This window comes from Triturus cristatus, chromosome 8, assembly GCF_964204655.1.
Source record: "Triturus cristatus chromosome 8, aTriCri1.1, whole genome shotgun sequence".
NCBI classification, from domain to species: Eukaryota; Metazoa; Chordata; class Amphibia; order Caudata; family Salamandridae; genus Triturus; species Triturus cristatus.
In genome coordinates, this window is record NC_140591.1 from 1451019247 (window position 1) to 1451046687 (window position 27441).

Consider the following 27441-nt stretch of genomic DNA (forward strand, 5'->3'; position numbering starts at 1 on the left):
TAGCATACATGGGGATGGAGGTAACTCGGCCACAACATAATGTGTAAAGCTCACTGGTATTGGTGTGCTGGGGAAAAGATATTTTGACGGAATCTGTATGTCACAAATTCTACTGAAAATAACGTCACTGGCTTAAGAACACTTTGACCTCATGGGGAGGATAGGTTGGCAAGAAGCAGACTAGCCCTACAATATGCAAGTTTGAATGATAGATTTCCAGATTTGTTTTGTCTTCAACTCCATAGGAATTAGGGAAACCACTAAGGTACAGTTCCTTCAGTGCCTGCAAGCACTTTTCTGTAATTTTCAACAAAAGCACTTAGACCCAATCAATGTGTTGCACTTCTTGTTGAAAAGTTTGCATATAGTTCCACTTTTTAGGTCTAGCCGATTGTGAAAGACATATTGTGGGCTTACCAAGAACACAAAGGGACATGGAGCCTGCCTGTTGCGTACCGATGACTGGCTTTACTTGCTTTCTATTCTATGGCTATCCTTGTTTCAGCCTGTCCATCTTGTGTTTGTCCTTCCATGGATCATAGCCTGTTTGCCATCTCTTTATTTGGCTAGCTTTTGTGCTTCCTCTATTTGCCTTTAGGGAACTGTTATTTTCTTAAGCCCTCTATGGCAGTGCATGTGTTTTCAGCTGTCTTCCTTGTGTGCTTCTCTCAACCCACCTGCTCCTTGTTGCTTTCTCTCGTCACACTTCCTACCACTGCTGTCACTCACTCACCCAACCTTTCCCCTCTTTTCTCCCCACAAGCCTTCCTTTCTCGATTTTCTTCAGGCCCAACAGTTGCAGTTTGCTGCCAGGCCAGAGACCAAGCAATTAGCATTAAACAGCGCGAGTCACTGAAAGAGCAGCAAACATCTCAAATCGTCTCACATCCCAATCAGTTGTCGGTTTCTGTTTTGTACTTGGTGAACTGTTTGAGGCTGCCCTTTGTAAATCAGTGGTTTTGGTTATAGTGGAAATAAAAAAAAAGTTGGCAATAAAGAAAAGCCCATTCGCGATGAAAAAAAAATATGCCCAATTACACTCCCATCAAAATCATTCTCACAGACTTTCCCAAGAGCAGATAGCAATAAATGCTCGTGTAAAAATGACTAAAAGCAAAAACTGAAAATAGCTATTTGGTTCATTTGTCAACATCACAGTAAACATCTGCATGCCATTTCATCATTCATTATCTGTGGAGTCCAAAACCTATCATACAAATGAGAAACTAAGTTTGTTGCCAAGTCAAGCATTACTCCACCATGAAGGAAAGCTTTCTAGCCATGAAGAGTCCAAATGTGATAAAGTTTTGAAGCTGATTGCAAGATTTTTACCCACCTGAAAACTACTAGCATCTCCTCCTAATAATTGGCTCCAGTGGACTAACAGTGCACCCCTGAATGCGTTGTGATTGGCCTGTCACGAGTTTGAATCCCAGCAAGGTCTCTTTATTATTATGAAATCTGTTTATTAGCATTTTGTTAATATAGACACAGCATAAATCATAAATGGAACATCTCGCAGGCAATGAGTCTGGTACTCGGAGGAGTCTCCGCCAATTGTGAATGCGGTGAACCACAGGATCTATCGCCACAACGATGTGTGGAGTAATGCAAACTGATAAGTGTCAGGGCCACCGCCCGCATTTAAACAGATTCATGGAACAACAAAAAGGGGGAAAAACAGGTTAAACAACAGAAGCCCAACAGAACAACAGCAGCAGGTTCGATCTTGACCACACGACCCTCAAGATACCTCCCCCCAGTCCACCCCCCCCCCCCCCGGCCCGGCCCCCCATCCCCCGTTACATATCGTTCCATTAAGGGCAATTGTCATTGTCCGCACATCCGCCCGGCTCGGCTAAGACCTCCCCGCCAATCCCAAGAGTGGGTCTCCCAGTCTCGCCTCTGTTCCCCTCCCCTCCAGGAAGTGGCTCCGCAGTATGTGTCCCACAGAGTCCCAGGGCATCCCCATCCAGCTGCATCAGGGCCTGTAAGTGTACGTCCCATTGATTCGCTATGGGTGTGCGTCTGAGGCCTAACGTTTCCTCCCGCAAGAGAGCCGTACCCTCCGCCCCCGCCAGCAGGGAACTCCGCCACGCCTGCGCCCGGGGGGGGGGCTCAGCCGCCTTCCAGCGCTTAGTAATTAACCGCTTCGCCACAATCAGGCCCAGGTCGAGGAAACGACAGGCAACCTTCGTGGGGGGAGTTCTACGAAACAAGTGTAACAGACAGGTCTGCCAGTCCCGCCGCGCCAGCGGACCGGCGCAAGTACGTAACGCTCCGTGCACCGTCCGCCAGTATGAGTCGAGCGCTGGACAGCTCCATAACATGTGCACCAGTCCAGCATCCAGAGCCTTGCAGTGTGGGCATTCAGCGTCCGCCCGGTGGAAATAGCGATTGATGGAGTCGGGAGTGAGATATGCTCTGTGCAGTATGAAGTACTGGATTTGGCGAAACCGCAGGTTCCTGGGGACCCGTGTGGGCCCCCGTAGCGTATCCCTCCATTCCTTGTCGGTCATGGGGCGGTCCAGATCCACTTCCCATTTACCCCGCAACGGAGACAGGTCCGTTGCCACCTGCGTGCGCAAGGAGGCCGCGAACCAACGAATCATGTGACTGCCCCGTCCCATGACATGGAGGTACTGCATCATGAGGTGTTGTGCCGGTTCCTCCTGAAGAGCACCCCACCAACTCGTCAGCGTCACGATTAGCGAGCGGTGACGGAGGAACTGACCGTCCGCTAACCCCGTCTCCTCCGCCAGTTGAGCGAACGGTATAAGCGCACCATCGTGGTAGAGGTCCCCCAGCGTACAGATGTCCGCCGCGTGCCAGTCCGCAAGCTCCGTCGAGCGCAATATCCCTCGACCAGTAGGTGAACCCTCAATCGGTATGGCAGGGGCGTATGGGGTATGCGACCGAGTCAAGTAGAGGGCACGCCGATAGCACTTACAGGCCACCGCCACTAGAAGGGGGCCCGGCTTGACCACTCTGGCCGTCGGGTGGAACAACGCGATAATATCCGTCAGGGGGAGTGGTGGCTCCATGGATGCCGTGTCATCCCTCTCCCTGTCGGCCAACCACCTTGGCCACCCATTGCAGCTGTGCTGCTAGGTAATAGTGCGCAAAGCAGGGCATCGCGAGTCCCCCCTGACCCGTGGGGAGGTACAACTTAGAGAGCGCCACTCTGTGGCGTGCGTTGCCCCATACAAAATCCCGAAGGGAGCGCTCCAAGGCGGCGAAGAAGGATGCTGGAATGTAGGTCGGCAGATTAGCAAAATAGTAGAGGAGTCTGGGCAGGGCCACCATTTTGACCAGTGCAATGCGGCCCGTGACCGCAAGGGGGAAAGTGCCCCAGAAGCGCATCTGGGCCCTGATCGCCGTCACCGCCCTGCCCAAGTTACCCTCCACCAAGTCAGCTGGTCGCCGATACACCTGGATGCCCAGGTAACGGAAGGTGTCCGGCTGCCACCGGACAGACACACCCCCCAACTGAAACCGGGGATCCAGAGCATCATCACAGAACGGGTAGAGACACGATTTGGCTGCGTTCACCCTTAACCCGGAAAGCGTTGCAAATTCCGTGAGAACCCGCTCAAGGTCCCCTGAAATATTCGCCACGTCCCGTACGAAGATCAAGAGGTCGTCCGCGTATAAGGAGACCTGGTGGGTGGTGTCGCCCATTGGAATGCCGTCCGTCAACACCCTCCGCAGGGTGGCCACTAAGGGCTCTATGGCAAGCGCAAAAAGGAGGGGTGAGAGGGGGCACTCCTGCCTGGTACCTCGGCCAACCGAGATGGCCTCGGAAATATACGGGCCAGTTCTCACCCGGACCACAGGGTTCTTGTAGAGGAGCGCCGCCATTTGCAAAAACCCAATGCCTAGTCCGTAATGCGATAGTGCTGCCACCAGATAGCCCCACTCCAGGCAATCGAAGGCTTTTTCGAGGTCTAACACTAGACAGCCCGCCCGTGGCCAATGCTGTGCACCGTGTGCGGCAACACGGAAGAACCGGCGGAGATTAAGCGAAGTGCTGCGCTTCGGCACAAACCCATTCTGGTCCCTGTGCACCAGTACAGGCACAGTGGGGGCCAGCCGCTCCGCTAGGACCTTGGCCAGGATCTTGTAATCGGTGTTGAGGAGGGCAAGGGGGCGATAGGACCCTAGATTAGTAGGATCACGCCCCGGCTTGGGTAAAGAGATCAGGTAGGCCTCCCTCATGGAGGCGGGCAGGGTGGCCTCCTGAAGGGCTGTGAGATATAACGCGTGCAGACGGGGCACCAGAGACTCCCGATATGCTTTGTAGTATTCTGCCGGGAGTGTCAACAAGGCAATCCCAATGTAACCACTCAATGGTACAATCCTATTATAAAGTATCACACATGTATAACTAAGGTTCCAGAATTATATCACATTTATTAAAAAAAGGGGTTTACAATAAAAAAATCCTAAATCAATCAATACAGTACATATTAAAAACAATCACTTCATTTCTTCATTCATGTTATACATTTGGAAATAACAAGTACAAAACACAAACTGTTATGAGCCCGCATAACAGAAAACAAACACAGACAATGAACTTTGTCATTTATGGCACATCCTAAATGACCGTAATTTTTACACCGTGATTTGGGATATATGCGACCCACTACTATCTCCAATTTTCTACGGCGGTCCCTTGGATTGTGTATATCTTTGGCGTCGACGCGTTTCGATGGTTTTGACTTTATATGACCATCTTTGTCAAGACAAATTTATAGGCTTGATTTGCTTCCGGCTCAATTTCGAACCTTTATCAATTCTGCCCTCTGCTTAGAGCTTGCTTCCTGAGATGGTTGTTAGAGGAAGGATTACGTGCTGGTACAGTGTGTTTATTTCAATTAGCCAAGGTACACTGACATGAGTTGCGGTATGTGTAGATGCGCTAACGTAGCATAACGTGGCGTATTTCTTAGTGGATAAAATCGTCGGAGACGGGGGTCCGTTTAGCATACCCTTGTATAGCGTCTCCTATCGAGTCCCTTACGGCTTCCAAATTATTCCGCCGGTATGGAGTATTCTGCCGGGAGACCATCCGGCCCAGGCGCCTTGCCAGAGGCCAGTGAGGCCACCGCGTCCCCTATTTCCTCCAGAGTGAGGGGACCCTCCAGTGTTTCCTGGTGGGCATCCGGAATTGTGGGGAGGCCGGCGGCCCCCAGAAACAGATCAAGATCCTGTGCCTGCCGGCGCCCCACTGAGGTGTACAGGTCTTTGTAGTGTGCCGTGAGTATCTGGTGGATCTCCCGCTGCGTGTGCACCAGCGTACCGTCCAACCCACGGATGGAGGCTATTGGCGCATAGCCCGATTCCTGTCGGATCAGCCAGGCCAGCAATCGCCCCGCCCTGTCCGATGTGGCGTGGACCCGTGCCGAATGGGCACCGTAGTTGTGGCAGCGCAACCTCTCCAACAGCTCAGCATGGCGTGCCCGGAGCCGGGCCAGCCTAGTCGAGTCACGCCCACCACCCTCGCCATGACGTTCGCATGCCAGTAGCCGAGTTTCCAGGACGGTGAGTAGCAACATAAGCTGCTTACGGATATTCCCTGTCGCCCCCAGGCAGTGTCCCCGCATGGCCGATTTGTGCGCGTCCCACTCTGTCAACGTGCTCTCCGCCGTGCCCTCATTGAGGTCAAAGAACTGTTCGACCGCTGTGCCGAGCGAGGCCCGGAACTCCGCGTCCTCAAGAGCAGCCGGTTGCAAGCGCCAAGTGGGAATGGGGGGTCTCCCCGGGTCCCAGCAGAGACGCAGTCTAAGAGGATTGTGGTCAGAATGAGTCCGGCCCAGGTAATCCGCCTGGATTATCAAAGGGTCCAGCGACGGAGAGCTCACCACCCTGTCGAGGCGGACGTGAAGATCATGTACCGCAGAATAATATGAATAGAGCCGGTCAGTGGGATGTAAGGTGCGCCAGACGTCATGAAGGGCCCACCGTGACAACCAATCAGTAAGGTTCCTCGCGTTCGAGACTGCCTGTGTGCTACGGAGTGGCGGGTAGGATCTATCAAGGCTCGTGTCCAGCACGGCATTAAAGTCCCCACCTAGCAACCAGGGAAGACCCACATACGGGGTCAAGGCCACCGAGAGGCGATCAAGGAACGACGGTTGGTCAACGTTCGGGGCATAGATAGATCCTAGGAGCACAGGGTGCCCGTTGAGCCGCCCCCGCACCAGAGTGTATCGACCAGCAGGGTCAAGCGCCATCTCGGAGCATGTGAAGGGTGTGCCTGCCTGTACCCAAACCAGTGTACCCCGAGCATGCGCGGAATATGTGGTCCCGAAAAGCTGTCCCCTCCACCGGGCGCGCAGCCTGTCCAGTTCCGGCCGTGTCATGTGCGCCTCTTGGAGAAGGGCCACCCCTATCTTGTGCCTCTGGAGATAGTCAAAAACAGAATATCGGCGGGCCGGTGTGTGCAGGCCCCTAATGTTCCAAGTGACTATTGCAGTGTCAGCCATCGGTGTAGAGTGCGGACAACACTAGGCCCATCGGCCGAAGCGGGCCGGCCGGGGGAAGGGGGGGGAAAAAAGACCAGGAGGACCGCTACCCAGACCGCCTGCTGCAAGAACATGATGTGTGAGAGAACTGCAGAACAATGCAGAATGTAAAGAGGCAAAAGTAAATATAATGTTAACAAAAGGAACTCCATAACCGCAGGGGCGAACCCCAGAACCGGGCATTCGTCCAAACATGTAAGGCTCAATCGCCTGTGAACTACCAGATCAGAGATGGGTTTACGAGGGGCTAAAGAGCAATACCATTGGTCCTGGCCTGCAAGAGCCCCATGTTACCCCCGTCAGGGCCTCGTGTGCCTGTAGGGCTGCCAATCGCCCAACCTCTCCCCAGAGGAGTGTGTGTGGAGATCGCCATCTCCCCGCTCCCCCGCAACCAGAACATGCCCGCGCTGCCCCTCCAGCCCCGCGACCCCAGCAGCACCCCAACCTGCTCACTCATGGAAGCATACAGGGCCCCAGAAGTCACAGTCCAGGGGACAACAGAGGCAGAAAGCTCCCCCCCCCCCCAAGAGTAGTTCGGAGCAACCCACCCAACACCCCGGGGTACCTGCAGTGGACACAGTGCAATCAAACAAGAGTTCACCCCAGAAGGTCGGCTGTCTGGGGGGTCACCTCTGGCAACACCTGGTCTTCCGGAATCAGGATGGACGGGGAGGAGGACAGGTCAGTCTCAGTGTCACTGTGAATGCGAGCCGCTACGTCCCCCTGGCTGCTCACAGACCCCAGAGTGGCCACCGCCTCCAGAGCCTCCAGCCGCTCCACACGCATCCTCTCCGGACTCGGCGCCACCGGGGTACTCGGCCCCATCCCACCACGTCGGTCCCTCTGTCTCCGCCGCCTCAGCCTCTTCTCCCTACGCACCACAGGCCCCGGGTCCGCGGGCCGGGGGCCACCATGTTGGCCCGTTTCCTCCAGCCAGTCTCAGACATCGGACGGGGCATCGAAAAATCGTGTCTCATCTTTCGTGACCACCCGGAGGCGCGAGGGGAACAGCAGCGAGTATTGGATGTGCAGCTCACGGAGCCGGCGTTTCACCTCCAGGTAGTTGCTCCTCCGCTTCTGAACAGTCGCAGTGTAGTCCGGGAACAACATCACCGAGCCACCCCCTATTGTAAGGGCACCCATCTTCCGCGTTTCCCGGAGGATCACGTCCCGGTCCCGGTAGTTGAGGAGGCGAAACAGGAAAGGACGCGGCCGGGCTCCAGGGACAGGCTTCCGCATCGGCACTCTGTGCGCCCGTTCCACCACGAACTGCGAGGAGAGCACTCCGGGGGGCAGGATGTCCCGCAACCAGTCCTCAACAAACTGCTCTGGTTGCCGCCCTTCCTCGCCCTCCACCAGGCCCACGACTCGTATGTTCTGGCGCCGAGAGCGGCCCTCCGCATCCTCCGCACGGTCCTCAAGGGTGTTAACGCGGTCGATCAGGTCCTGCAAGGTGGCAGAGTGATTGCGCACTATCGGCTGCACGTCCTGTAGCGCCTGGTTGTGACCGGCAACGGTGTCCGAAAGCCTGCGATGGTCGGCGTGGAGCAGGGTGAAGTCAACCGTGACTTTGTCGATCCGGGACTCCAGTGAGGTGCGGGTTTGTTCCAGCGTGTTGCCCAGCCGGTCGACCGCTGCCAGCATGGCGTCCATTTTGGCCTCCAGGGTCGATGCAGGCGGCGCCACGGTCCCAGCAGGGCGCCCCGGCGTCGCGTCGGGGCCGTCCGCCCTCAGTCTGGTCTCAGCCTGCTTGTTCCGAAGCCGCCCCATGGCCAGCTGCTGCGCCGATGGCATTCAGAGGGCTCAGTGGTGCACGAGGCCGATCGGGGCTCCAATTACCACCAGACGCCGTTATCGAAGGGGGTCCAGTCCCACTGCCACGAGCCGGGCCAACGCCAGGGGTGTCAGGGCGCAGGGCAGCGCCGCCGGCGGGGGAGGTGCGCCGCGAGCTGTGGGCAACCAGTAGCCAAGGTCCCCCAGGCCGCACTCCGCCGGGTCCGCAGCAGCCACTCCCCCGCGTCCAGCAGCAGGCAAGCGGTCAGTCCCCTGGGTGCCGCACCCTGATCCCGGCCTATCGGTGCGAGTAGTAGGGCCACAGCGCGGCCGCCAGGGTCGCCTCCGCCACCACAGTGTTCCGCTTCGCCTCCAAGGGGCAGCAGTCGGGCGCTCACCAGGGGCCCGTCCACAGCCTCACACCCAGAGAGGGGCCCTCCACACCAGGTCACTCACCGGGCCCCTGGGTGGCGCAGGCTTCATGTCCGCCTCCAGTGCCTCCGGCCGCCACGTCCTCCACCACCGTCCACCGCGGCAGGCTCCTGCTGACTTGGGGTGCTGGGACTGGCAGGATCACAGCGTATGTGGTCATCAGCACAGCGCAGGCGATTTAGCAGATATCAGGTGCACCGTCACCCCAGGGGAGTCCCTCGCGGGTCCTCAGTCCTCCCGCTGACGGTCCGCGCCTCGACGCGCGGCCCAGCCGCCTCGTGGCAGGCCGCGGCGTGGGGTGATGTTCGCGGCCGGACGCCGCTTCCAGCGCTCTCCGCACTGCTCACCGGTCAGGTCCCCAAGGGGGCGGCACGCAGGCTGAGGCCGCCCCCGCCGCCACTGTTCGTCTCACCGGGCGCCGGGGCCCCACGGGCAGGAATAGGCAGCCCTGGCAGCCCCGCAGCACACTCCGGGCAGGAGAACCAAAGGAGAACGGCTCTGTTGCTCGGGAGCTTCACTCAGGCACAGCCATCTTGGCCGCGCGCTCTCTAGCGCCCCCCCCAGCAAGGTCTCTTTAGACAATTTCAATTGAACAATTGAGTGTGGGCCTGCAGGGCCCACAGTGAAAATGTGTTAGTTGGGTCCATGGTCAGCGCAAGAGCTGGGAGAGCAGGATGTGGATCCTGAGCCGAGACAACAAAAAGGTGTGTGTGTGTGTCTGTCTGTCTCAGTCATTGTGTCATTATGTCCCTGCCGGAAAAACTGTCATTCCCAAGAAGCTATACCTGGTGTGAAGGACCACCAAAAGTATATGCTAACCACCCGTAAAAGGGGTCACTCTCTGTCACAGTTGTGTCTGTGCTGGCATAATAATGGCCATTCAAGACTATTCTGGTCAATCATGGTCTAGTCGTGGCATAATAGTGGCCATCATTGGCATACTAAGAGCATGAAAGGCCTACTTTTAGCCATCCATGACATAGTGGTGGCCACCCTGCACGTAATAATGTCCATGACTGATATATGGTGGGCATCCTGGATCATATGGTATCTCGGCACAGTGATGGCACTGGCATAATGGGGGGGGCATTATTGCAATATTTCAGCCATCATTGGTGTTATGGTGAGCCTCCGCAATCTATAATTGTAATGCCTGTGCATTCTAAGCAGAAACTGTCCAGGTGAGGCATTTATGCATACGAATAGTCGGTGAAAATGATAAATTGATGTTTGGGGATTGAGTATTTCCTGAAAATGAAAACTGATTTTTGAAGGCAACAATTATGTTTTTTCAGAAAAGATTTTTCTTCTGGAAAACATAGTTTGTTTGCACTAAAATGGAAAGTGGTGTTTGATAGAAAACTATGTGCATATTCAGAAACTTATATGCTGATGCATACAAAAAAGTTGCAGCTCGAAAAACATGCAAAGCTGATAGTTAAATGGTAATTCAAGCTGAGTTGGAGAGACGTACTGCTATCGTTCTGTCCTTTGCACACGATGCGTGGCTGGTATTTCATTACTCATTTCATATTGATAGGCTTTTTCCTGGCATTTCTTATGGTAACCTTTCCTGGAATGCTTGGGTGGCCAGTACTGATAATTCTGCTTGCGGTGCATATACTGTAATGCAGCAGTGTCTGCCTCAGAACAGGGGTGGTGGTGCGGGGGTGGACAAAAATAATTAAGAGAACTTACCTTCCCTTCGCTGCATATCTCTCCTTCGTCCTCTTAGTCTGCACTGGCAGCACCGGAAGCAAACTCTCCCAGCCAATCACAACGCTGCATGAGCAGCGTCATAATTGGTCTGGGCAGCCTGTTTGGCCGCTCAGGTAGTGCCTGGGAGCCTGGGCATGTTCTCCATCGGGCTGTGCCACACAACCAGACGGAGCACATGCTAAGTGTGCATTAATGTTTGCCCGGCCCAAGAGGGCTGATCAAACATTCATGTGCACGTAGGGAGTGCAAACCACTTCTCACTTTGCTCAGCCCCGCCCTGACCTGGCTGTCTCCAGTCCGGCACAGAATAATAAAATGATAAGAACATCCTGTTATTATCATTTTATTTTTATTTTTACACTGCTCAAATAGCAGTGCGGCAACGCTCCTTCGCCTTAGTGGGGGAGCCACCAATGCTGTAATGTTACTTATGTGGACGCTCATTTATTTTTATGGAATTTGCGAGTAGGTGAGGAGGACTTTCCTTGGGCAGAAGTAACTCTTAGTACAAAAAAGGTTGGAGACCCCTGTTGTAGACAGAGAAGAACTGGCATTTCAAAACAACCCAATTACGTTTTTAAATATACTTTCCTAAGCCTTTGTCAAGGGTAACGCCTGCAAGATGTAGCTCTAAAGACTCATTTGTGTTTAAATGACACGCACAAATGTCGAGGGTGGGAGTGTCTGGAGGGATTGGGCGGTTTGCTTTCATTGAGTCAAATGTTTTATTTGAAATGTGGTTTCAGCTTGCCCATTATGCATGCTATATCTTTGACTCTGCAGGGTGTAGTTGTAAGTAAGCTCTCAACCTTTTCTTGCATGTGAACCGTTTTGTGAGCATTAATGAGCACGTGGTGCCGAGTTATTTTGGACGATCCCAGTAATTAAAACACTGCTGTGATAATGACAATATCTGTGCTGGGCGGAAACCACCGACCACATCGTTGTGTTGACAGACAGCAACAATAAAGCACGCATGTGTGCCACATCAAACGGACCTTTCTGCGCGTGAGGCGAGCCCCGCTAATGCAGCTAATCTTTCTTACAGTGGGGCTGCGATCTCCAGACAGAGCATGAAAGACACCTGGTGAAGCACTGCGGAGGTGTGCCCGTCTTTGTTGTCGACTACCCCTTTGATCTCAAACCCTTTTATATGCGTGACAATGGAGAGAGCCCTCAACACACTGTAAGTAAACAAACAAGATGGCTGCCGTGTTCATCCCCTGCGTTCACATCTGCTGGGAGACGTCCATGATCAAATGAGATGTTTGTGTTGCATACTCTACAAAGTGATTCTAGTAAGCTTACCTGTGTGCCAGTGCCCTTTTCCACAATCAGTATAAAAAACAGAGCAAATTAAGGTCTCCAGAAAGCAAATTATTTGTTTATCAATTCACAAAAAGGTCAAAGAAAAGTTTTAGACAGCAGAGGAAGGACTATTCTCAAATCTGTGTGCGTGTGTGTGTGTGTGTGTGTGTGTGTGTGTGTGTGTGTGTACACGCATTGTTTTTTGTAATTAATTCTTTATTGAAGTTGTATAGAAATGTTATAAAGATCTTTTTAACACTCCACATAGAAAATAAAGTAACCCTGTTTTAGTAGTTTCCAGTAATCGAAAAACTGGAGAAAAAAAACTGTCTCCCAACTGCTATGTGCATACAAGTACCATACTACTTTAGTACAATCTATATTACTATATTAATATCTTGGACAGACGACTGGGGCATGATCTGAGAAGATGTGGGCATGAATGCAGGGGAGAGGGGTCAATCAGACTTTTTCCATGTTTGACAACGGAACGTAGCCATTTCTCTTATCCCTCAGAAATATCATAAGGCACTGGTTGACTCACTTATCAATACTCAGTTGGACTATGGGAAAGCTTTATATATATGTTTGTCAATCCACATTGTGTTAAGACTGTGGGCAGTCTAGAACACTGTTGCAGGACTCACTTCACTCCTAATGAGTGACCTGCATTGGCTCCCGGACACTAGGTTTGAGTTTTTTTTCTTAATTTGCCATTGGAGTACTTTTAATAATGCTATCCCCATTGAACCTCTGGCAGCTCAGATCAGATCCACACCATCAGTTCAGGACTTCACTTTTGGTGTGACAGAACATAAAATATTTCTTTTTGCGGATAATGCTGTCCCCAAATAGTTGAGAGAGAGGATGTGTCTGGATACACAGAGTGCTCGGTGATCTCAACATAGGGTTAGTGGTCCTGAAATATAGATATAAACTAGGAGGGGTCGTAGGTTGTCTGATCAGGCACTTCTTTTATGCAATACCCTACCTCACCATCTCTGCTACATGTCTAATTCCATGGATTTTTTGAAAAAGCCCTGAATATGTAATTTATCTGATAAGCTTTGGGATTTGAAACTGTGTTGTCTTTGGGACTTTTGACCCCTGCCAGACAGTTTCACTCAATTTGGGGGCTACTCCTGAGGTTCGGCATACAGGCACTGCCAGGCCTCTGCCGCAGCAACAGTCCATCAAATTCTTTTGAGTTCTGGGAGCCGGTATCAGGCAGGCAACTGTTGGTCCCCAGGGTCACTGATCTTCCCAATCCTCCTCCCCTGCAGCATCAGCAACCAAACTGTTTTAGTTTACCCTTAGTGGTACACGACCGCCACGTGGAAGGCAGGATTAAACATTTCCTCCAAGGGTGTCAAAGAAGTATTTCTGACGTATGGGTCTTTCAGATCGTTCAACGGGCTGTGCCCTTCCGTTCTTTCCGACCCTCCGCACCTTCTGCCCAAATCAGAGCAGCTTTCAGAGAAGCACCTGTCCATCTTGTTGCAAGAGCTGCAAGCTTTACTGTCCAAGGGGGCTATAGAGAGGGTAATGAGCACGGAAATTGGTACTAGTTTGTTACTCCCGCTAGTTCCATATAACAAAGAAGCACCGAAGTTCCAACCTTTTTTTGATATTTGATCTCTGAATGGCTTCCTATGGATGGACAAATTCAGAATGCTCACACCGACCCAGGTTCTTTCTACCCTGGATCTGGGCAACTGGGTAGTTGCCTTGGATCTGTAGGACGAATACTTTCTTGTGTCCCTCCTGCTGTCCCACAGATGTTACTTGTGGTTTAAGGTAGGCCAGACGCATTTTCGGTTTGCCATTCACCCCTACGGCTTTATCCAACACCCCTCAGGTGTTCATGAAAGTGAAGGCTGTAGTTGCCACACATCTTCAGAGGTCGGGGAAACAGTTCTTCCACTACTTCGAGAACTGGCTGCTGACAGTGGGCTCTCCAGAGTCAGTGGTAGACCACCTCCAGATGGCAGTAAACCTCTTGACATCCCTGGGGTAAACAATCAACATGCGCAAGTCACACCTGACTCCTTCACAGAGGCTTCCTTTAATAGGAGTCATCTTGAATATGTTGTACTTCTGAGCCTTCCCTCCATCATAATGAGTCCAGAACATTTGGTCCCTCATCCCAATGTTTGAGCCTCAGTTATGTGTTTCAATGAGAGTAGTTCTGAGGCTTTTTTGACCTTCTGGCCTCATGCATCAAGCTCGTCGACTATACTAGGTGGCATGTGAAGGCTCTGCAGTAGAATCTGAAGTCGAAGTGGGCCCAATACCAAGGAGACCTGTTGGATGCCATCCATTTATCGGATGAAATTGCAACACATCTGCAGTGGTGGCTGCTCGACTGCAATTGGATCAGTGGTAGACCCCTCTCCCGACCCCTCCCAGAGCTGAGGGTGATGACGGATGCATCATTGCTGGGTTGTGCGGGTCATCAGGGTGAGGTGGCGATCAGAGTTCTCTGGTTGAAACCAGACTTCATACTGCTGTGTTAGAGTTGTGGGCCATCCTCCTGCCGTTGAAAGCCCGCCTACTGGCCATCAAAGGGAGGCTGGTACAGGTTCTTATGGACAACACTAATGCCTTTTGGTACCACAGTAAGCAGGATAGAGTGTGATCCTGTGCCAAGAGGATCTATCACTCTGAAGTTGGCTGGAGCATATGGGCATCTGCCTGATCGTGTGCCACCAGGCAGAATCTTTAAACATCAGTGAATGAGCTCAGTCGGCGGCACCAGTGGGTAGATCATTGACTAGATCTTTGCTGTCATCGAGAATTTGCAATGTCAAACCTTTTGTGTGTTGGAGTTTTCAAGAAGGCTCTTTCTGTGAGACATATTCTGGCTAGAGTGGAGTGTGATACTCCTCTATGCCTTTCTGTCTCTCCTGACTCAAGTTCTGAAGATCAGGTACAACCATGCCCAAGTCATCTTCGTGGCTCCAGATTGTGCCAGGATAGTATGGAAGTACGAGCCTCTGGACAGGAGCATTTTTTCTCTGCTCATACTACAGCTTCGGGAGGATCTTGTGTTGCAGCAAGAGGGCAGGGGTCTGCGCGATCCTCACTTCTATGTTTGGCGATTGAGCAGCAGTTCACTTTGTTCGACTCACAGTTTGAGGCAATAACATTTCTGTGGCGAAGCCAGGGCTTGCTGTGGGCATAATTTCTACTTTTTTGTGTTTGCTGGACCAGCCATCTTTGATTAACTCACCAGGTGGGATGATGTTCATGGAAGTTTTTTAAGCCACATCTTTCCTCCAAAACATTTTGTGGTGCTACAGGATGATCTGAGTTTGGTCCTCACTTTCCTAACGTGTACTCCCTTTGAACCGATGCACAGCTGCTTGCAACATCTTCTGACTCTAAAGACGATCTTCCTCATTGTGATTATTTCAACTCATGGTGTGAATGAACTCCATGCTCTCTTGGTGCAGCCACCGTACACCACGTGTTTCCCAGATAAACTGGTGTTGATGACCAGGGTGGCCTTTTTTTGCCAAAAATTGTGACTCTGTTTGACCTTGCGCAATCCATCACCCTCCTAACGTTATTTGCTCCGCCTCACCCCTTGAAAGAGAGACTCGATTGACTGGTCCCCAGAAGAACCTTTAGTTTTTACATCAGTCACAAACCATGTTCAGGTTTTTGTGGGGTTGTCTGGGACAAAGAAGGGAAAGGCGATGCAGAAAAACACTTTGTCAGGGTGGACAGTCCTCTGGATTAAAACCTGCTTTGCTTTGGCCAAGAAGCAGCCTCTAGAAGGACTGAGGGTGCATTTCACAATGGCCAAGGTTTCTATGTGCCATGGCGTTCTGAGTGCCTGTTCTTATCATCTGTCAAGCCACAAGGTGGGTATCGATGCAAATTTCACAAAGCACTACTGCCTTGATAGCCAGGTCTGATGGGAAGGGCATTTTGCTTGTTCAGTCCTCCACGACCTTTTGGTCTGGGAAAAGTACACAGACCCTCCACCTTGAGAGGTACTACTTTGGTATCTATTCTAAAGTGAGGAATCTGCATTTAAAAGTATCCATAAGACGAGCAAGTTACTTACCTTCATTGACAGTCTTTCTTGTGTATACACTAAGCTCAGATTCCTCACTGTCCTCCCACCTCCCATTTCTGTGAAGTGGTCCCTTTACCATCTACAAATGTCCCAAATTAGAGATTTGCGTATTGTTACTTCCACTTTTTTTGTGCTTCCTGTCCAAGAGCAAGGAAGGGACCACAAAACAAAATGACGTCTACACGTATGGATGGCATCTGTATGTGGCTCCACTCCATCACTTCCGGGGTGGAACGGAGTTACTGCATAGCCATGCGGTGCCACCTGTAAGCTCGTGGGAGCACTGCTGTGTATGCTTTCCAGATCTAGTCTGGGTCCCGAGGAATATTATAAAGTTGAGGAATCTGCATATAGATAGAGTATCCACCAGAAAGAGCATCACTGGAGGTAAATAACTTGTTCTTGTGGGCAGTTCTCACCTACATCTGCATCTTACATTTGGGTGGACTTGACAGGGACAATCACTTCAAACTGATTGGGGTGTTTGAGGTCATCTATTAGCCACCTCTGCATCTTGCAATTGGATCGGCCTGACAGTTGGGTTTACTCTTTATTTTAGATGACATTGGCAAAGAGGCCCCAGAAATTCTTCAATACAAATTTCCCTGGAGTACATCTCTGTTTTTGGCAAGACTGAAAAACTGTGGAATTATTTACAAGTTTGGAAAAACACAGGGCCATCTCTTATTCCGTAGAACCATCAATTACATTTGACTGCTCCTGTCCATCAATCTCCATACCTGGACTGAGGAGGATCGAAAGTGTCACAAATCTTTTGGATTTTTTCAGAAAAAAAGTTTGGAAAACTCGTACAAAATTACTGGGTCCAGAGTTTGAGTCTCTAGACAGTAATTTCACTTCTGCAGCATACAATTCTGTGTTATTCCACCAACACTGGGGAATAACACACAAACACAGTTTTACGGGGTCAAAAACAGCATGTGCATTCCCATTGTGAACTGAATAGCCGCATAATTCCATATCATAGCTTGATATCCCATTTTGGTCAGACTCCATTTTGTTCATTAGGGTCTTTCTACACTATGCCGGGAAAACAATAATGGCTAATTTGCATTTCTGTCTGAGATTTTTAGATTTTGGAATTTCTGCATGTGTGTGTGCATCTTTTGCATTCTTGTTTGTATTGATCCAGGATTATATGTCTTATTCTAGACTGTTTATGATTGCAAATTACCATTGATAAAGTCCTCTAAATGTCATTCATTTTGTAAGGTGGCAGCAGTAGATCTTCTAGTGCCTGGAATTGGGGAGCTTTTTGGTGGTAGCCTGAGAGAGGACCGGCTCAGCATTCTTCAAACACGCCTGGACAGGTACACCAATGTTAGGTTTATTTCTTTTTGTGATTTTTTGTTTTTAGATCATTGCACCTTTATTTCCAAGCCAAGTTTTGTAAGAAGATTGAAGTTCTCATTCTTCTAGCCATGCGTGATACCATTTATTTTTTACTGGATACCCTAACATGATTGTAGCTCTCATGTTTTTGAGACAAAACATAGTGGAACATCTGCAGGTAAAGTTTAGTATCTTATTATATATTTCCTTGAATTGTCAGCAGTGTATTGTTTTTCATTTTTTTTTCATCTGTAGCACTAAAGCTTTAGCCCCTTCTGGGCAAAACAAGGTTAATGATCTTGATATGCTTTAAGTATTTCACTTTCAGTAGCAAATTAGTGTAATTTGCAATGTATCACATAAGTGGGTTAGGTCTCTTACAGTCCAGATAGATAATACCTTTGTAGGCCATGTGCACAATTTAATACTAGTTTATTTCTTTACATTTATCTTCTAGATTATGAATACAGACCAATGGCTTGTCTACATTAATTTGAAAAAGTGGATTGAGGTTGCTTGTTGTTGCACATGTTCTCTTCTCCACATGCTGACGAGTATAATACGTTAGCCCCCATGGTCGTGGTGCTTCAATCTGCTTCTCATCTCAGTTCATTCTTTGGTTTCCATATAACAGAATTGTGATGTTGTTATTAAGCAGCCTTCTTGGCCAAACAGGGCTCTATGCGGCTTCCCCCTCCTATGGAGGACACTCCAGCCTGGCTTCTACTCAAAAGACGAGTCTTGGAAGATTCTCACCCCATCATGCTACTCTCCACCAAATTTGAATCCTAGCCCTGCTAAAGTTAGACCCAAAACTGGAAGTCTCAATAAAACATTCTAACTTGGTTTCCCTTTGGAATAACTCATCATTCACGATTAACGCCATTCCACTTAATTGGAAATCTTGGTCTTCCAAAGGGATCCATTTTCTGTCACGATTAGGCCCAAAAAACCACCTACTTTCCTTCAGAGAATTACAGTTGCAGTTCAACCTTGACAATATGGACTTTTACGATTTTCTTAAGCTTAAATCTTGTATTTCTAAGGCCAATCTACCCTCCCTTCCTAATCTAATTCCCGTTGCTAACATTCGGGGCCATCAGGGGCCATATTACACATATGGCGCATATGCGTTGATTGCGCCAGGCGCTCCCTTTAATACATGCGCCTGGCGCAATAAAGGAAAATGCGCCACCTTAGGATGGATGCGCTCCCCTGGGGGCAGTGCATTCTCGTGAAAAACAGAGCGGCTGCTTCGAAGCCACTCCTTGTTTTCACAGTGCAAGCGGCTACCCACATGCACTTTCAGAAGAAGAAGGCGCAGAAGCAAAGGGATTTCCTCATTTGCATGGGGCCACGCCCCCCATGCAAATGAGGGAACACCCTCTTGAGGAAGCGCTGGCACTGTATGTACGACAGCGCTTCCGGTATTACAGAAAGGGACGCACAAGTGTTTGCAGCCCCTTCTGTAATACCAAAGTGCCCCAGGGCGCGCAAAGCGGTCGCATACACCCTTTGCGCCCCTGGGGCACTTCTATAATACGGCCTCTGGTCTCACGATACTATAAACATTTACAGCCAACCTCCACACGTCTAAACTTAGTTTGAAAATCAGTTGTTTTACATGAAATCATACCAGCACTCTCTGAAACCAAGTTCTGTCTTTTTCATAGAATATTTTGGACCCCATCTCGTCTACATAAAGTTGGCCTTAAAGATGACCCAACCTGTTGGAATTGGAACAAAGATACCGGAGATTTACCTCATTTACTTTTTTTCCCACAGTGCTGTTAGGACGTTTGGAGACAGTGTGTTCAGATTTCTCTCATCACTATTTGGGGTTCAGATTAAATGAGATTTCCACACTATCATTATGGGATTTCTTGATCCTCACATATCCTCCCATAATGATGCTTTACTTCTAGATTTTTTATTGGTAGCAGCTTGTAGATTCATCCTTACCAATTGGAAAAATACTGCAGCCACATCATTCAAATCCTGCCTGAACTGGGTTGCACATATTAGAGACGCACACAATATTGCTTTAGAACATTCTCTCTGGAAGTCACAACATAGAACCTTCAGGGGGAACCTCTGTGGTAAATAAAAATTCCTTTACCGGGACTGAATTTGATACAGAAACATTATAAAATAGCTCAGTAAAATGAGAGGCAGAATCCGTGATATTAGAGTTTCGGAATGGGCTTTATTCCAATAATCGATTATAATCGGATGCTTCAAGTTCCATCACCACGGGGGTTCAGGAAGTGAAGAACATACTTTATTGACAAGAAGTAACTTTTATAGTACATACATTATAATGAAGTGAATACAGTAGGCGTAACAATTGATAAGGACATTGACGTTTGGTCTGCGTAACCGAAAATGGGTGTAATAATGAGTAAAAAGGAACATGATTGGTTATGATGTAATACATAGGTGGATCTATAAGATAATACTTGGCATTGATGCGCGCGCAGCAGTATGACGTGTAATTGACGTGTAACTAGGGGGTGACGGGGACTTGACATTTAGCTCTATATGTGGAGACGAGAAGTCTGGGGGGTCAAGTCAACCTAATCCCAAATCATATCTAACATCCTATGTTTAAAGAACTATGTTATCCATAAAAGAGGGACTCTCGGACAGAATCTATTCTATACTGACTGTGCGTGCGTGTACAAGCGTCTAAGTGTCTACACTGAATGCGAGGGGGTAGGAATATTCCATGGTAACAGGGCTATGAATTACTTGCATGAGGACAGAGAAGATGGGCCTTTTTGCTTGGTAACTGGAAGAATGTTTACTTAAACTACTAGGCAGGAATGCATCGGCTGAGGGGGAGGCAGATAATTCGAAGGTGAAATACAGTTCTTGGCAGAGAGTAAGCTGATGTCAGGCTTCGTGAGCCGCGCAGAGAATGAGACAAAGTTCATGGTCACAGATGCAGGCTCGGGCTGGAGCTTTCAGAGGCAGAAGGCAAGAGGAGTTTTGATGACAGAATCAGGGCCTACTTGCCTGGACTGAAAAGTGGCATAAGTGAACCATATAAAGCCGATGGCCTTTCATATTTAGGAATGGGATATCCGGCCTATTCATGGCGGATCTGTCAAAGGACATGTTGACGGTGGACGCACATGTGTTTGCGTCTTCATAACTGGAACTGGAGGGAAACATACATGTACTTGTGACATGCACATGGGACCGTTGGGGTCCAAGATAGGGGACATAACTGACCAGAAAAATCCATATTTCCACATTCCCTCCTTGTCCCCTACTTGCCCTTCAAGAGATATCAATCTTCATCAATCCATTGATCTGTTCATATAGCATCATTTGTTCTTCTTTCTTCTTCCGGGATCTTGAATGAAAATCTTGATGTGGAATGCACGATGTGGCACACAGACCACAAATCGCTGGTCCACATTGTAGACATAGACAGCAACTGAATAGTATGAGAAGGCCAATACCTAGGAAGGATAAAACTCTCCATCCCCAGGCTGATACCGCATTCCAAAACCAACTGGACCAAGTCCAAGTGCCTGGGTTCTGGTGTATCTGGCTTACAATCTTATGAAGGCGAGTGATGGCTTTATATACAGATGGCGAATTTTCTGGTATGAATACGCAGCAGCTTGATCCGATGACCCTACAAGCTCCGCCCCTATCAGCCAGGATGACGTCAAGGACAAGACGATTTTGAAGCACAACAATCCGCATAGCAGACTGCTCTTCCGTTAAATTGCCTAAGGCGGAAATAGTCTCATTCACTACTGCTTCAAGGGTTCTAGTTAATCTACGTATCAGCTTACTATTAGTAACAGTACCTATATAGGGAAAGATGCCTTTATTAAAATCTACATACTTGTCCCATGCCGTCTCAGTGTAATCGACAATGGGGAGATCTCTCCGTTCTCTGTTGTGTACTAAATGAATATTTCTGTAATAATCAGGAGGAGCTAGGAAAACAGGTGGCAAAAGGAATGCAATGTAGCAGGTACCATCCCAATCTAGAGGTAGACGCATATATGCAGTCTGACCACATATAAAGTAGGAGTGGCGAGAAGCTCTAAATGAAGATTTTCCTTGATCACTGAATTCTACCATAGTAGTGCATTTACTATGGCCCATATGTATGGAACCAACCTTTCTTACACATAATTCACCCCTCGCTGGGAATACTGACATGGTGGGTAAGACTAGTTCAATTTCAGATACGACATTTAGAATCATGAGATTAGGTGTAAAATTACCTAATCCATATACTTCATTTTCTAGATCAGTTCCTGTTCTTTTGGGGCGACCCTCCTTGTCAGGGTAACAGACCTTGAGTAAAGCTAGGTTCAGATTTCCCCATACCCAATGATCTTGGTAAACTGCTGTGTCTGAGTCTATGGAATTAATTAAGCTAAACCATGCTCCACAGGAGCCATTATGTGTAAATGGATGTGGAAAGAAAGGCAGGACTCCTTCATAATTCTGATAGGGAGGGAGTCGGCCACACACCCAACAATTGGTGGCATTACTAGTCTGATGGGAATGATGTAACATACTAATGAAAGTGTTATTGCGCAGCGCAAGTCTATAAGACAATTCATGCGGAGGTAAGTCACTAAAAGAATGTTCAGCAGCAACATTATAAACATGTCTAGAAATAGGGTAATATATGTGCAACAACATACTTGTAATAATTATTAAAAGACTCAATAAAAACAAAATTAATAATGTCACTATGCAGTGGCTACGCAGTGATTTACAATACGCCTGTCGTTTCAACATTTTTCGGGTATTTTCTCTACTCAGGTCCAAGGGATACATGTCAGAGACAATTCAACCGCTTCACCTTGGAGAGGACTTAAACAATCAAATTGCTCGACTGGTTGGGCCTAAGCTTTAGTTTGTAATTTTCAGATTTGTTAGGTTCAACAAAAGGGAGTTTTGTATCAGTCTGTGAGGGAGTGCAGGGCACAATGTCTATATCCGAAGATAGTCCATGAAATTTCTTGATGTGGCTTGAATGAATCCAGCCCTTGCGGCCCTCGATCTTCACGGCTGTTCTTGTGGTCAACAGGACCAACTTGGGTGCTTTCCACCTGGGCTCCAGCTGAGTCTTTCGGTCGAAATTCCTCACAAATACAAGATTACCCGGAACAACGTCATGGGGTTTCACCTCAGTGTTGTCGGGAAAGGCTGCAGCTACCTGTGAACGAGAAGATTGTAGTGCAGACATCAAGGAAGCCAAGTAATCTGTCAGCATATTACAGTCAATATCAGTTATTTTGCGTGGTATAGGCGTCCCCCACATATTCGGTGGTCTACCGAAGATCACCTCATACGGGGATAGCCCTGTTCGAGAGTGTGCTACCATTCTCATGTAAAAGAGTGCAACTGGTAACGCTACTACCCAGTCGACACCTTTCTCTCTGCATATTTTGGACATTCTAATTTTCAGTATCTGGTTATGTCTTTCTACGAGACCTGCTGCCTCGGGATGTCGGACACAGTGGAATTTCCACTGATATCCTAACAGAAGTGAAACGTGTTTCATTAATTCGGATGAGAACGGCTGGCCGTTATCTGAGTAGACAACACGTGGTAAACCGTACCGTGGGAAGAATTCTCGAACCAACTGTTTGGCAGTAGTCGGGGCAGTGTAATCTGAAACCGGGTATGCCTCCGTCCAACGGGACAGAGCGCAGACAACTACGAGAACATATTTGAATCCTCGACATCGTTCCATCTGGATATAGTCCATCTGGAGTACTTCAAAAGGATGATTAGGGGTATGAAATCCACCCTGTTCTACGGGAACGCTTTTTCCTGGGTTGAACTGACAACAGATCATACAGGTACGGACCTTTTGTTTTGCTGCTGCTCGTAAATGTTTATTGAACCAAATGTGTTGAATGCTGTCTAGCATAGCTTTTTCTCCTAAATGTGCTGGACTATGTATAGTGTTAATTATGACTTGGACCATTGAATCAGGAAGGAACCATACAGACCTTTCCTTCATCATCCATCCTTGGTCCGTTTGGATCCCTCCTAATTCAGTCCATTTCTTTATTTCGTCTGGTGTAGCATGTGTCTGTATGTCAATTACGTCAAGAGTAGGATCTTTAACTGTCATACAATGTGTCGGTGTCGGGACTATTGTCTTTGTCATATCGGGGGTTTGAGTTTGAGCAATCAGTTTAGCTGTTCTGTCGGCTAGATCATTGCCTTGGGAAATGATATCAGTAACCTTCGTATGAGCCTTACATTTCATAATTGATATTTCAGTGGGTAGATGTATTGCATCTAATAATGCATGAATGAGGGGTCCGTGCTGAATGTGGGCACCGTGGGAAGTTAAATAACCTCTCTCTCGCCACAGCACGCCGAAGTCATGTACAACTCCGAATGCATAACGTGAGTCAGTGTATATGTTGACTTTTTTATTCATGGCTTGAATACAGGCTTGTGTCGGAGCGATAAGTTCTGCGGCTTGAGCTGACAAAGTAGTTATACGATTAGTTTCAATGACCTCAGTATCTGTTGTGACTGCGTAGGCGGCTACTAACTCTCCTGTACTTGTTCTCATGCATGAACCATCTACATACAAGGTCAGGTCTGGATCTGACAATGGGACATCGGTTAAGTCTTGTCTGGGTTTTGTTGTTATTGTAATAACTTCAATACAGTCATGGGCTAGTGGGTCTGTTCCGACTACTGGTAAAAGTGTGGCAGGATTCAATGTGTTACAGCGTCTGATTTCTATATGTGGCTGAAACAATGTAAGCTCGTATCCTGTAAGTCGCGCTACAGTCAAGTGTTGTGTTTGCGTTCTATTCACAAGAACCTCTACTGCATGTGGTACTTGAACTGTCAATGGATGTCCTAACACTATGGCATCGCTTTGTCTGATTGCTAAAGCTGTTGCTGCTACTGATTTTAGGCATGCAGGCAAAGCCTGAGCTACGGGATCTAATGTACTAGAAAAATAAGCACATGGTTTGTGTGCTCCTGCTTGTTCCTGTGTGAGTACTGACTAGGCCGTACCTTCGCGTTCTGTAACAAAGAGTGTAAACTGTTTTCTGTAACATGGCGTTGCTAAAACGGGTGCTTGACATAAAGCTTTCTTTAAGCTTTCAAAAGCTTGTGTGTGTTCCTGAGTCCAAGGGAGAACAGTCGGTGTGGCTGCCTCCTGTGTTGTCAACTGAATGAGCGATTTTGCTAGAAATGCATATTGAGGGATCCACTGTCTACAGTATGAAGTGAGGCCTATGAAAGCCCGCACCTCCTTCTGTGTCTTGGGTATTGACATGTTAGCAATTAACTGAATGCGGGTGGGTGTAAGCTGCCTTCCCTCCTTGGACAGCGAGTGACCAAGATAAATAACTCGCTGGACACAGAATTGCAGCTTAGAAGGGGACACCTTGTGCCCCTTTTCGGCTAGAAATTGTAAAACTGTCAGTGATGCTTTCTCACATTCGGGTTCGCTTCTAGCGGTGATCAGCAGATCATCGACATATTGAAGCAGGGCAGTGTTAACCGGCATGTGGATACTGTCAAGTTCTCGTTTCAGTGCTTGGCTATAGATGCTGGGGCTTTCTGTAAAACCTTGAGGTGCGCGGGTGAATTTAAAGCTACGCCCATTTAAACTAAATCCGAACAAATATTGGCTTTCCGGATCTATTGGGACGCTGAAAAAGGCATTTTTGAGATCAATTACAGTAAACAATGTTGCTTCGGAATCAATAGCTGTCAATAATGACGAGATATCTGGGACCACAGGAAATTGTGGCACAATACATTTGTTTAACTCGCGCAGATCAATAACCAATCGATATACTGGCGGAGCTGTAGGATCTGTTCGTTTAAGAATCGGAATTATCGGTGAATTACATACATTGGAGTCTGTTTCTACAACTACTCCTTGGGCAATAAGCTCGTCAATGATTTGTAGTAAAGCCGTTACAGCATCTGGTGGTAACTTGTATTGTCGCATTCGTGGTAGCACCACTCCTGCCTTTAGTGTGACTCGATATGGTGTAATATTCATGCAACCAACATCAGTAGGGCCTTGTGCCCATAGATGTGTAGGTAAAGTCTGCAGTCGGGGATCCATGTCTCTAGATACATAGTGACCTTTAAAATCACGTAAAAACAACCTTACTCCTTCCGGAGAACAACATATTATGGCTCCTAGGGCTTTCAACGTTTTTATTCCTAACAAGTTTTCTGGACATGATTTAGTAAGCAATAAATCTGTAGTTCGGGTCAGAGGTCCTATCGTAAGTGGAAGAGGCTGTGACACTTCATTAACAATAGGTTTTCCTGAAAAACCAAGGGAAATATTCTGTGAGCCTGAGAGGGGTGCCCCTGGGACTTCACTTCGTTTTATAGTTGTTCGACTTGCCCCTGTATCGAGTAAAAATTTTCTATCTTGACCTAATAATTCACTATGTACATAAGGTCCTTCTTGATCTACAGGAATCTCGATAAGGGGTAAGTCAACTTCCCTCTCTAGGCTAGTTCATGCGTAACGTTGATACTCCGGATATTCATACTGTGCAGTCTGATACATTTGTCGTGTTGTTGTCTGTGTGGCAGCAACAGGCAACGGTGGTGCAGCTGGCACAAACTGTATTGGCTGTTGTGCGGCTGGCATGGCCTGGGCATGCTGCGTAGCTCCTTGTTCATTCTGATCTTGTCTTAGTGGCCGTGATCTTTCTTGTGTTTTACCTATGGCGATATTATGTTTTAGCACTGGACAATCGTGTACGTAATGACCTGGCTTTTTACAATAATTGCATGTCCCTTTTACAGGTCCTGCTGAATCGGAATGTGTCATACCCTTTTTATGTCCTTCAGCTGGAACTGTCTGGGAAACTAGCATTTTCATTTTCGTGTCTTTCATGCGTCTGTGTTCATGTTCTTGTTCCTCTTTAATTCTATTGTGGTGGTACTGTAACATTTGTAACATTTGTGTTGGAGTGTTACCTTGCCAGGTACTCTCGAATTTTAATACTCTATTCTTTACTGGGGGCAGGGCATTTTCCACTAATTTTGTTACAAACAGATGCGGGTATGATTCGCTACTTGCTTTTATGCCACTATTTATACCAAAACATTTCTCGAATCGGGCATAGTAATCGCTAGTGTCTTCATCTTGCTTCTGTTTACAGGCTGAAATTGTACCCCAATCTTCCTTTTTCGTAGTTAATAAACGTGGCAGTACCTGTACTAGTAGACCTGGTAGTGCTTTAGTTTTGTCCCCAAGCCCCGAACCTGGACCTCGGGCCCTTTCTTCTGCTTCTAATGCTGACCATTCTATCTTTTGATCACCTACCTCCCACTCTTTTTCCTTGAGTTTCTCATAAATGCCAGCAGGCATCAACACCTTTAATATTGTCATAATGTCGGGGTAGGTATACTCTCCCATGAGTAACATGTCTTTAATTTCTCGGTGAAAACCCGCTGGGTCCTTGTCATGACTGGGTACTACTTTCTTCATTTCTAACAATTCTATTTTCGATATAGGCGTATATACAAATACACGTTTAAACTGATTGTCCTCGCCTTTTATTGGGTGTACTTCTCGTAAGGGATTCTGTCTATCCAGGTGATACGTCGTTCTTTCCTTGACAGGCAATGAGACATGCTCTGAGCATACAAAAAGAATATACTGCTTTCTAGATACTAGAATTTCTTTAATTAATTTGGTACCTGGACCTCTCCATTTATTCATAAGCAATTCAGTCAATATGTCAGGTAAGGGACCAGGGTCCGAATGCTGACTCTGATATAGTATAATGAGTTGTTGAATCATATAAATCCCAGCTAACCTCTGCTCATCTGGGGTGAGATTCAAAAATGTGCGTACTACTGTCTCATCACTATATTTTCCGGGACTGTCCACCCAATGAACAGCTGCCCTCGCTAAATCTTGTTCATCCATAGAATCGAGAAAATGATAACCCCTTCGTTCTCGGAGTAGTTTGTCGGCGGTTTGGAACGAATGCTCGTTAGACCTTATGTTAATTATAGGTATTTGGAAATTCCTGTCATTATCTGGACATATTGGACGTATTGGGTCAGTATGACATCTAGTCTGATTCCTATTACAAGATCTTCCTCTACCTACATAGGCTATGGTGTCTGACTGTCCGGCGGGCAGTCCTGACCCTTCTTCCTCGCTTTGCTCGAACTCGTCTGTCTCTAATCTCTCTTCGTGTAGGCGTTCTATTTCTTTACGGA

General features: G+C 48.1%; 1 protein-coding gene across 1 annotated transcript in view; it reads left to right on the plus strand.

The window, feature by feature from the left end:
- The window catches only part of NARS2 (asparaginyl-tRNA synthetase 2, mitochondrial), a 491158-nt gene that overhangs the window by 336474 nt on the left and 127243 nt on the right, over positions 1-27441 (plus strand). Inside the window, exons 11-12 of the mRNA XM_085623239.1 lie at positions 11503-11640; positions 17083-17180. Of these exons, the coding sequence (XP_085479365.1) occupies positions 11503-11640; positions 17083-17180 (236 nt within the window). The remainder of the gene's footprint in view (positions 1-11502; positions 11641-17082; positions 17181-27441) is intronic.